The sequence below is a fragment of the Cannabis sativa genome, chromosome 7, assembly GCF_029168945.1.
Source record: "Cannabis sativa cultivar Pink pepper isolate KNU-18-1 chromosome 7, ASM2916894v1, whole genome shotgun sequence".
Taxonomy (NCBI): domain Eukaryota; kingdom Viridiplantae; phylum Streptophyta; class Magnoliopsida; order Rosales; family Cannabaceae; genus Cannabis; species Cannabis sativa.
The window spans coordinates 2,541,033-2,554,188 of record NC_083607.1 but is presented as its reverse complement, the minus strand read 5'-3'; the positions used below and the strand labels follow the sequence as shown (position 1 = coordinate 2,554,188).

General features: G+C 25.8%; 1 protein-coding gene across 1 annotated transcript; it reads right to left on the bottom strand.

Annotated features, from left to right (window-relative positions):
• Positions 1-2,564: 2,564 nt before the first annotated feature.
• On the bottom strand, positions 2,565-9,861 carry LOC115697672 (protein DETOXIFICATION 53). Its single transcript, XM_030624762.2, has 3 exons — positions 9,532-9,861; positions 4,684-5,077; positions 2,565-3,813 (listed from the first exon to the last, which is right to left on the bottom strand). The coding sequence occupies exons 1-3, from the start codon at positions 9,760-9,762 to the stop codon at positions 2,828-2,830; spliced, it is 1,611 nt and encodes a 536-aa protein (XP_030480622.1). The 5' UTR covers positions 9,763-9,861; the 3' UTR covers positions 2,565-2,827.
• Positions 9,862-13,156: the final 3,295 nt, after the last annotated feature.

The following is a 13,156-nucleotide window of genomic DNA, read 5'->3' as shown; positions in this document are numbered from 1 at the left end:
ATATGTTTGCTCATCCTGAAATAGCCATACATGAGACTATGGATGATCTTATAAATAACAGGATGAAGCCGGGTCAATATGTTCATGAATATGTATTTTCTATGATACAAAATTTTCATGAAGTTCTTTCTAATGGAGCGAAAATTGATCAAGCCACCCAAGTGGCTATAATCTTACATGCTTTGCCATCAACTTTTGATGAATTTCGAACCATCTATGTTATCAATAAGTGTAAATTTAGTGTTTATGAGTTGTTGAATGCGCTTCTTGATTATGAAACTAAGCAAAAAGATGATGAAGAAGCAAATGTTGTTTCAAAAACCAAACAAAAGAGTAATGAAGAAGCAAATGTTGTTCATGAAACTAAGCAAAATGGTGTTGAAACAATTGCTGTTTATGAAACTAAGCAAAAAAATGATGAAGCAAATGTTGTTTCAGAAACTAAGAAAAAGGGTGATGAAGCGAATGTCGATTTTGAAACTAAGCAAAAGGCTGATGAAGTAAATGTCATTTTTGAAACTAAGCAAAAAAGTGATGAAGCAAATGTTGTTCATGAAACTAAGCAAAAGGATGATAAAGCGATTGTTGTGTATGAAACTACGCAAAAGGGCGATCAAGCAATTGTAGTTTTTGAAACTAAGCAAAAAAGTGATGAAGCAAATGTTGTTTATGAGACTAAGCAAAATGGTGGTGAAGCAAATATTGACATCCAACTTCCCTCATGTACAATTAAGCAAAAGGGAAATGAAGCAAATGTTGTTCACAATGAATTTCCCTCATGTACAATTAATAAAAGGAAGCAATTCGAGGGAAATAATCAGCCTAATAAGAACATACTTGTGGAGAAAAGTAACAAAAAAGCTAAGTCAACCCCTAAAGGAAAATGTTTTTATTGTAAAGTCAAGGGACACAGAAAAATGAATTGTCCGAAGTATCTTGAAGGGTTGAAGAATTTAAAGGAAAAATTCAGTAGTTGAACAACCGTTAGTTGTTAATGTAATATCTAATACACTTATTTATTTTATTTTATTATTTTATTTTTTGTCTTTCTAAAAATTCACTTACTTTGCTTATTAGAACTTGAGTTGGGGATAATATTTTTCCATTTTAGTAAATAATAATTATGTTAGTAAAAATTTCTTTTTTCTTGATGCTTTATTATATCTCTTTTTCTCTAAGTAAATTCTTAGGGCCTGTTGCTAGTGGAATAAGGATTAGGATTAGGATTAAGATAAATTATCTTAATGTTTTTTTTTTTTTGAATGAATCTTAATGTTATATTTGGTGGTAATAGTTGATTAGATAAATAATTTATTGACTAAAAAATAATCAAACTCTTGCAACAAAATAGATGGGATTAAGTAGGATAAATTTCACTGATATATTTGGATGGTTTCTTTTTTTTTTTTTTTTTTTTTTTTTTTTTTTTTTTTTTTTTAAGAGATAGATTCTTAGATATGTATGGTGTTCTTATTAGTCTAATATGTATATATATAAAAGTAAATTATGTAAATAAATTTATTAAATGATAATAAATTTTCTTAAGCATATAAAAAATATTTTAATATTCTTTTTCTTTGAAAACAAATATTTTAATGCATAGATAATACAAAGAAAAAAATTAATAAAATGATAAAACCATTTTTTTAAAAAAAAAATATATATGTCTTTTTTATAATGTTAATTATAAAATTCAATTAGTTAGAGGAAAATTATAATTCAAAATTTTTTAATTTTTTTTAATTTGTTACTTTTTTTAAAAAAAATACATATTTTTCAATTTTATAGTTTTACCAATAAAATATAAATGTCATTTAATTAAGTTTTTTAAGTTTTTTTTTTCTTTTTTAAAGAAAAAAAAAATTCCAATTCATCATAAACACCAAACACATTACCAGATTTAGTATAAATTTATCTTGTTTGAATTAGTCTAATCTTTTCTAATCTAATCTAATGTAATCTTTCGTACCAAATCAACCCTTAAATTTAAGTTTCTATTGAGGTCTTGATCAAGATTGTATGTACACCTTTCATTTTTTATATTTGGTATTTATCTTTTATTTATAGATATGGTTCGGTTTAGGTTTTATAAATTTGTAGTATGTATTGTTGGCTGACCCACCATAGTGTCATAAGTAAGAAAATTGAAATCACCAATTAGTGTAGAAATATTAATTAATCTCTTTCATTAATGGCTTAATTAGCCTATATTTGATTTCTTTTGTTGAGATAATTAATCCCATGTATTGGCTTAACTCTACTTCTATAAAACATTTTTGTAAGATGTGGTGTTTACAAACATTATTCAAGAAATTAAAATATATTTTTTGTTAAAGAAAATAATTAATAGGTAACATAATAACATTTAAAAAAATGAGACATTTTTAAAATGTAAAATAATATTTTTTTTTTGTGGTGTGTGTGACCCACAATTATTCTTCAAATCAAGTGATATAAATGTTAAACAATATACAAGAAGTGACATATTTGAAGTTAATAAAATTAAATGAGAGAAGAATAATAATAAGAACAAAACAAAACCAAAGGATATAGATAATGATTTACTGCCTAGAGGAGGTGATATATTAACAAAAGTACATACTAACAAGTCAAATTCAAAAAAAGAAAAAAAAATACTAATTAGAAATTCCTTTTTTTCTTTTTTTTTTTTCTTTTTCAACACTGAAAAGAAATTATTAAAAAAATGGTGCAAATTTCGACTCAGTTAGATATTATAACCTTTTTTTTTTCTTCCCTGAAAACTCTCTTCCAAAAATAAAAAATAATAATAATAATTAAAAAAAAAAAACTATGTAATAAATTCTTGTTATTTTTCAGGATTCTTCTGATTTTCCTCATCTGTACCCGAAACCATTTCTTCAGCCCGTTTACTCTGATGTTTCCAATCTGTTTGGACCAAAACATAAACCATCATACCCAAACAAGATATTTGGGCCGAAAGAAGCCCAATCCATAAGCCCAAAAACCCATACCTAAATTTAAAAGTAACTAAAACAGCAACAGGTAATCCAACACCATAAAAAGCACACAAATTTATCCTAGCACCTAAATTGGGCCGGGCCATACCATTCAAAACCCCACAAGCCGCAGTTTGAGGTGTATTCCCAAGCTCACAAAGCCCAAGTATTGGTAAAGCTTTTGAAAGCAAATCAAGAACTTGAGGCTCATCAGTGTACAATCTCCCCCACCAAGATCGAACCATAATCATTAAAACCAAAGCCAAAAGCCCAAATCCAAATGCAAAAGCTAGCCCAAGAATGGCAGTCCATTGGGCCCGAACAGGTTGACCTGAGCCCAAAGCATGCCCAACACGAGTTGTTAAGCCAGCACTTAATGAAATAGGAAATACATATAAAAGTCCAGTGGTTTGGATCAAAATTCCCATAGATGCCAAACTAGCTTGAGGATTTTTTAAAATACCACATAAGAACATCATTATCTCATACCACCACCACTCCAAACAAACAGCAGCACAACTGGGTAAGGCCAGTTTGAGTAATGGGCCCCAGCCCTGAAATGTTGAGAAAATTGTAAGCCCAGTCCATGGCTTTAAGGGCTTATTAGAGAACAAAATGTATATCAATAGGCCCAAATTCAAATTCACTGTGTTCCAAGCAAGAGCCAAGGCCACCCCAGCCACACCCAATTTTAGATGAAAGACTAGAAAGTAATTTATGGGTAAGTGAAGGATTGCTGAACACGTGGCAGCCACTGTGAGTGGGAAAGTTAGGCCTTGTGTTCTGAGGAAGATTCTCAAAGGGTGGAGATGGGCTTGGGCCAGAAGCTCTGGAACTAGAAAGTGAAAAAAAAAACAAAATTAAACATAATAAATAAAAACAAAATTTGAAGATTAATGAATGGATAAGAGAAATGTTACTTAAAAGTAAAAAAATATCCAATATACATTAATTTTAAAATTTTCACTTAATATATACATTTTTTATTTTACATTATTTTGTTACAATAATGCTTTTATCTTGTTTTTTTATACATATATATATTAGTAATGTTACTGTAATAATTTTTTTCTCTTAATATTTCAAATATTTTTTTTATAAATTTCAAATAAATGTGTTTTTTTTAGAATGTGAACAAAGAAAAAAAAGTGAGTACTAATTAAAAAGGAGTTTTTACACCACATACTGAAATTTTTAACTTTTTTTTACTGTGAAGCAAATTTTTTAAAAAAATGCTATGTGTTTTTTTTTTTCAAAAATACTGTGTAAGTTTTATACTGTGTACTGTGTTAAATTTTCACTGTTGTTCCACGGTTGTCTTTCAGTTGTTCCACTGTTGTTTTAATTGTTCTGCTTTGTTGTTTTACAGCTGTTTTATAACAAGATAGTATTTTTGTAAAAAATTCTGTTTGGTAGTAAAATTGAAAATTTTTACCCAAAATCTAGTATTTTTGTAAAAACCTTATTTTTGAACCATTTTTTAAAAATTCTATTGGCATATTTATTATTAAGCAAAATAGAACTGCACGCGAAGCGCGGTTTGTTTCCTAATTAAAAATATATAGTGTACAGAAATTAGGTGCTTTTATAATTTATTTAAGGTTGAACTTAAAAGTGATATTTTTCTGAAAAAATCAGATAATATTAGGTATTTTTCAACTTGAAATAAAAAAATTAGTGTATATATAAATGTAATTATTTTCACCTGAAAAGGCCATATAGATTTTGGCAACTCGAATGGTAGCTGGGTCTTGGCCCAACCAGATGCAAATGGGCTCCATGTTGAGCCAAAGGGCCGAAATTGGGATGGAAACGAGTAAAAGTAGGCAGAAAGTTTTTTGGAAAGCATGGCTGAGTACTGAAAATCTTTTGGCCCCATAGGCCTGGCAACAAATTGGGTCCATTCCAGTTGAAAGCCCACGAAGAATTGAGTTACCAGTGATGTTTCCAAAGCCCAATGCTAATGATCCACCAGCCAGTTCAGTTTTCCCAAGTCGGCCCAAGAAGAGCATTGAAACAATCGAACGTGAGTAGATTAGCAAGGTTGTCATTATTATAGGCCAAGCTATTTTCACCAATGATTTTAGCTCTTCACTCACCTGCACCACAACACAAAACGACATCGTTTCAATTAATTAAAACAACCCAAGAAAAGTTAATAATATTTTCCATCTTGTATTTTGTAAAAATCATCAGTTAGATTATCTGATTTGTTAAATGATAATAAAAAAGCTTTTTATTTTTTCTGAGCTCAATTTTCGATAATTTTTTTTTAATATAACCAAGTTGAAGAAAATTTGTAGTACGAACAAATGTAAAAAACGTAACTATTTTTGTCATAACACATCTATATCGGGATTATTATTAAATTTTATTTTAATAAAAAATTAATTTAGGGTTCTATTTTAAAAAATGTAGAATCTAATTTATTATTTTATAAAACAAAAGATCTAATCAGATTTAAAATATTATTTACCTATTAAAAAATATTTATTTATGTATTTTTTTTTTTTTTTGGTAACCATATAAGTATAACAACATTGTTTATTGTGATTATTAAAGGTAAGATTTAAATGTTACTAATGACATAAAAATGGAGAATTAATGCATCTATATAATTAATTATTTTTATTTCTCAAATAAAACAAACAAATTAATTTACACTTTTTGACCATTATCAAAATTGTGATTGTGGCAAACAAGTGCAATAATATAAATATATGTATGAAGTGGGTGAATTTTGTTTAGGACATTATGTCCCAAAGAATAATATTTCTAGGGTATTGGCTCTCCTAAAAGTCAATTGAATATAGACAAAGAAAAAGAATCTAAATGTCCCATTTAGTGGATTTTACTAAATTATATATAATTTTAAGCATTTTAAATATTTATATATAAAAAAAAAAATATGATTCAATTTTTTTTGGACAAATGATTCTAAATAATATTTTAAGTGATAAAAGTTTGGGATAAAAATCCTACCTATATATATACTCTTAAATATAATATGTCTAATCATATTACATTGTGGAGAGTAGTCAAACAAAATATATAGCTAATTAATTTTTTTTTTTTTGAACAAATAGCTAATTAATTTTAATTATATGTATATTCTTACACCATTAGTGAAAGTTAATATGAGAAATGGAAAAATTAATTGTTTTTGACTTTAATTAAGAATATCAACGCCAAAGAAAAAAGTAGGAGAATATTATGAAATGGCACATATATATTATATATTTCCATCCATAAAAATCTTCATATAATTCCAAAATAAAAAATTAAAAAAAAAATCTTCAATATAATTATTTATATATTTACACAATATGCTTCCTATACTAATTTTATTATATAATCAAGCTTATTCACATCACAATAAACAAATCTAACTTTTAGTCTAGTAAAAAAATCATAAAAATTAAAGAATGTTATCTTAATGATAAAAACAATAATTTAGTGTATGTACGACTAAATATATTTTAATCTTAACTAAGTATATAATATAAATATCTATAAAATTAATTAAATACAATTACTTTTTAGCCAAAGGAAAAAACTTTACTAGAGACTAAAATTAATAATGGAAATTTTTGTTGGGAGAAGAAGATTATCTCTATATAAATTAAAAATTTTGGTAAGTGTAAGATAATGTAAAAAATTCATAGCAAAAAACCAAGAATCGATGAAGAGATAAAGTGACTTTCGGCTGAGATTTATTGAAGCCCCTTACATATATAAATAAAGGGAATGTTGACATTACTTTTGTTCTTATTATGGGGTGCATTTTTTGTTTTGGGTACTTGTAGAATTTACAACTTTTCTTTTATGTGAAAACACATTTTGAAGTTGGCGTCTTATAAATGGTTCATGATAATTAAAAGATATTATATTAAATTATATAAGACTCGATACTTAATTGTACCAATAAAATAGGATCGATCTTGTATTCAAATGAGTCTTAGAAAAAAAATGGGGCCTTATTATAAGAATAAATAATATTTTTAAGAATTATTAAAAACATATGCATATTTAAAAGTTTTTTTTTATTTGGGCCTCTAAGATAGGTGAGTCCTAAGTGTGTGCCTAGCTCGCCTTAGCCTAGAGTCAGTCCTGCCAATAGCAATAATGTAACATTCCCGCTTCAAGTCTTCACTGGGTCCTTACATCCACGGAATAATGGCTCTTATACACGAGTGCGTCACTCTGGCTGCTTCCTGGACTGATGACTGAACAGACCAATACGAGTGTTTCCAGCATGCTTTATCCTCACTCGCACGCTTCCTGGAAAAACTTTCCAAGAGGTCACCCATCCTAAAATTACCCTAGGTCAAGCACGTTTAACTGTGGAGTTCTTTCGTGATGAGCTACCAAAAAAGAAGATGCACCTTGTTGATATAGGTAGTATCAATCAATCTATTTAAGCCCTCTTCAACTGTGTAGTCCCATACCTACACAGTCTCAGAATCATCACACTTGACCTTCCCTAGGCGATGTGGGATTGCACAACTTACCCAGTATTTCCTCTTACGAATCACGGGACTACTGACTATCACAGATAACACCTAGGAGAAGGCACATCACTAGTGTCTTTTATTATTTGTCATACTTATAATGGGTATTTTGTCAGTTTTCAAAATTTTTTAACAAATTTACAATGCTAAAAATATAGGGTGCGTTTGGTAACACTTTTTTAATCAGTTTTTTGTTTTTAAAAGTAAAAAAGTGAAAATATTTTTTAAAATTGTGTTCTATAAAACTGTTTTTACTTTTCAATTTTTTAATTAAGAATCTAAATTTTAAAAACAAAAAAAATCACTTTTAAATTTTTTTTAAATAGTTAGTAACATGCATGTTAAATTAATTTTTTTGTACGTGTGAAACATACTATATTTAAACTTTGTTTTTTATGTTATAAATTATTCAAAATTTCTTAAAAACAGGTAAAATTACTAACGTAACGATTCTCTATGTATCAAATTGTACATCCCAAACTTTGACATGTACAAAATGATTTCTTTAGAACTTTGACATATACCAAATCGTATACCCGAACTTCCATCCACATCAAGCGCACGTATGTTAGTAAAATTAAACAAAATTGGATAGATATCCTTAAATCTAACAATTTTAATAGTTCAGGATAAATTTTTAACAGTTTAAAAAGTTAAAGAAACATAATTTAATTATATATGTCAAAGTTTAAAAAAAGAGAAATTTTAATTAGCTAGTCAAAAAATGCCCCACCTCATACGAAACTTCCAATAAATATTAATATATTAATTTATATAATTACTACAAAAATTTCTATAAATCACTATATATTTGTATGTTATCATTAAAAAATTATTAGTTACAAAAATTATATTTTGTTGTCGTTAAATGTGTTTTTAGTCACAATATTTATTGTAATTAAAATTAATAAATTAATAATAAGTTGTATTTAAATACTATATTTTAGTAATAAATTAATTTTTTGTTGTGACTAAAGTGAATTTAGTAATTTATATAAAAAAAAAAAGTAATGCATGTTTAGTACAAAAAATATATTGTAACTAAAATGTTATTACATAAAATTACATGGACTGAGATAATTTTAAGTAATTAATTAGCAAGATAATAATAATTAATTAATTAGGACAACACAAGTACTGTTATTGGCATCTAACGGTACGTATAGCTATTATTTTTACTAATTAATTAATTAATTAAAAATATAAATAATACATCATCTTTCTTTTAATTAATTAATTTTTTTTAAAGAAAGGGAGAATCTTGATCTTCACAAGTTATTATTATATGGTTTTAGAAAATAAACAAGAAAGGCTCATGAGGGCTTGTAGTCCAGCTCTAAGCACGCCTTTTATTTAATTTAATTAAAATATTAATTATATATCTTTAGCTTTTTGATTAATATATTCATATGATCAAATAATAACTTGTTTAACTAAACCCTAGATTGGTAATTAATTATTAATTGAGTAACTATTATAGTAGTTAATAATTATTTTAGTGAGTAGTAGTACTGTTTCCTTAAAAGACATACATTAATATTTTTGGGTTTTGGAGAATATAATTAGTGCATGCTTGCTAAGCTTGTTATAATTATTACTTTCCCCATAAAACAATTAATAATTAATATTAATAATAAAATATAAAATCCAAAAACTTCTTTGCTTACTTTGGGTTAAGGATTAATATTAACTGGTTCTCTAATTACACTATCAATAACATAAAACACTTCTTCTTCTTCTTTTTAATTTTCTGTTTTTATTTTTTTTTGGAACAACACTATAAAGAAATATTTATTACAAAATAGAAGAATTTTCAACATATGTAATAATTAATATGAAGAATTTATTTTTAAGGAAAAACATAGGTTAGAAAGAAATAGAAATTAATATATATTTGCATTATTCCCTTGCCCTAATTGTTATTATTTTGATGTAATTTATTTATGTCATTGCCATACTTAAAAAAAAAAAACCCAAAATATTAATAATAACATTACAATTATTTTCATTTTATTAGGAAAGAGAGAGAGAGAGAGAAATACCTCATTAAGGGGTAGAGTTCGTAGAAGACTATTAGCCGGAAAAAACCTTTGAAGAAAGCCTTGTAAAAAGCGAGTGGCGGCACCACCAACACCACCGCCGCCACCGCCGCCATCTCCACCGCCCTCAACGACGAGTGGTCTCATATTTATTCCATTTTGTTTAGGTAACAAAGGTTCATCAAGAGACCCATTTATAATTGTTTGAGATTCATCACTACTATTAGGGCACATGATATGATTATATATATATCTCACTCTCTCTCTCTCTCTTTCTTTATCTGTATAGTTTTCACAAAAAGCAAAAGAAGAGTTTCATGAGCTAACAGAGAAAAAAAAATAACCAAACAAAGTACACTACTTTGGGTCCATGTTTGAGATTTAAAAAAAAAAACACATACACAACATATATTTATATATATATATATATAAATATTATATGTGTTTTTACGTACCAATTTGATATAAAAAAAAGTGTCATGTATTTACATAACAAATTGTGCCCAAAGTGAATGTTGTTATAATTTATATATAAAAGTACATTTTGATATCGTTAACTCCAAAGTATATATATATATATAGTTCAAACCTTTTATATATATGTATTGAGAGTACTATAGCTTTGTTGATCTGATCAGAGAGAAACTTTTTTGTTTGGGTTTTTTTGGTTTGAGAAGAGAAGAATTATATGGTTTTTTGGAACAAGAACAAAAGTGTCAAATATATACTACCTCTAGCTGACTATATACACTTATATATATTATATAATATAATGCATGAAAATATTAGTTAATAATATTTGAGTTAGAGAGAATCGTTATCCCCACTAATTGTTTTTTGCAAATGTTATCTTCAAGATTAATTCTTATTAATTAATTATTTTGGTGACATGTAATAATGCCAATCACATGGATATAAGAATTTGTTGATTTTGTGTGTGTATATATATATAAGACATTAGTAGTGGACAAATCCACACACATACACATCATAAAGTCAAATGTACATGTATATATAAGATATTTGGCAGTAGTGATGTTTAGTTAGTGGCTCCGCTTTAAGTTTTTATTGGGTCCTTACACTAATGGAACGATAGCTCTTATACACGAGTACGCTACTCTGGCTGCTTCCTGGACTGACGAGTGGCCCTATAAATCAACACAAGTGTTTCTAGCATGCTTTGTCCTCACTCGCACAGTTTCTGCAAAAACTCCTAGAAGGCCACCTATCCTGAAATTATCACAGATCAAGCACGCTTAACTGTGAAGTTCTTTCATGATGGGCTACCAGAAAATAAGATGCACCTTGTTGATATAGGTAGTACCAATCAATTTATTTAAGCCCATTGTGTAGTCACATACCTACATAGTCTCAGAATCATCCCACTCGATCTTCCCCAGGCGATGTGGGATTGCACAACCTACTTAGTATTTCTCCTTACGGATCACGGGACTACTGACTGTCACAATTAGTACTATTTAGAAGTGACGCTTTATGATTAGTTAGCTATATTTTATAAAAATTATTACATAAAATTATATAAGATCTTCGATATTTAATTGCACTAATAATTAGAGTTACTCTTGAGAATGTATAAATAACCTAAAGTTATACACTTCAATTAACTAAACTATCACGAATTAATATTTATTTATTTACAATACATTTAATTTTACTTAAATAAAATCTTAATGAAACTTTTTATTTTTTATTTAACTTAATGTAGATAAATATGGGCCATGATATAAATACAATAAATTACTCCTTTTTACGAGTTAGGGTTTATATATTTACTTAAAAATAAAATATAATAATTAAATGTATAATTATATGCTTCGTATTATAGCTAATAAGTACTATATATGTATATATATTATATGTATATTTATTTATATATGCAGAAATTATGTTTATAAATGAATATATATATATATATTTATCTAATGGTTTAAGAAAGTATTTTAGAATATAAGAAAATATTTTGTTCAATTTAACGGTATTAGAAAAATTAATTTTATAAATAGATATAAATATTAATATTAATTGTTTTAAGTTAATTAAACTTGTACACCAATTAATTATTTAGATTAATTTAAATATATAAATATTAATATATTATTTATAATATTATTATTTTTTATTGTTACTTTTAATATTAAGAATGTGTTTAATTTAATAGTTTTAAATTTTATATTTATTTTTTTTTAAAATTTTTATAACTTTGAATATTATTTTTTTAAAAAAATAAAAAATTAATAAGCATTTTCTTTTAATTTATAAATTTTCAAAATACACATAACAAAATAAAACTAAAAATATAAGTAAATATATGTGCAATACACAATAATATATACATATATTTATACATGTACTTTCAACAATAATATATATACATATCTATTCATTTCCTATAACAAATTTTTTAAATCTAAAAAAAAAATCACCTTTAATTCAATTATTAATGACTCTTGATTGATGAAGAGTGGCCAGACAATATAAGTACCAAAAACCAAAATACTATTAATTTATTTGTTTAAAGTTTAAACACACTAATTAATTAACTAATTATAGTACATTAAATATTAATTATTAATAGCTAGGTTTGCTTTAATATTATATAGTACTAATTGTGTAGCTTTATTTTTTTTTTCCTTTTTTTCAGAAAAAAAAAAAACATTGGAGTTTCAAATTATTGAGTACCCTATAGCTCATAATTAATAAAAACCTAATTAAGTATTGAAGTGAACTGATCATCAATTGTGGACCCCTCTTTTAAAGCTTAATTATTGGTGTTCTCCCTATAAATTAATTAACAAAAGAATTTTAAATTGAAGATAAAAAAACACATTAATATATTTATATGTACAAATCAATTTTTTTTTTTATTTATATTCCAAAAAATGTATAATTTTTTACTATTAATTATAAATTAGGTTATGTTGGACTGTTGGTTGCTTAACCGACAAAGTTACGTTTTGTTTTAGAAATAAGGAAAAAAAAAACAAAAACAAAAACAAAACAAAAATTCTTGTGTTCATCAGTTTATATATATTTATTTTTTAAAAAAAAAAATTGTATGTGCGTTTTTGTCTTTAATTAATTAGAGTACGTGTGATCGATGATGCTATAGAATATCATTATAAATATATGTAAATATTAATTAGCCAACTGAATTATATTATTATTATTATTATTATTATTATTATTATTAAAAATTATAATAAAACTGTTTAATTATTACTGAACTTGCTCCTTTGACTAATCAAGACACACACACTATATAAATATATATATATATATAGTGTTTAGTATTTTTATTAATATTTAATTACAATTTAAAAGTAATAATTATAAATGTGTGTGGTAGTGAATATAGTGATCGATTTGAAGATGATATACATATATTAATTGGATTAATTGAGAAGATATATCATATGTATATATATATATATATATATTATACCATAATTACCGGCTAATAATTAATGTTAAGTTACATGTTTTGTTGGTTTTAGAGAGTAATTTATATGATAATAAATATAAATATATACACATATATGATATATTATAGGTCAAATATGTGAAAAACTATATAAATAAAATTTATAAAATTAATGTAAGAAAATTT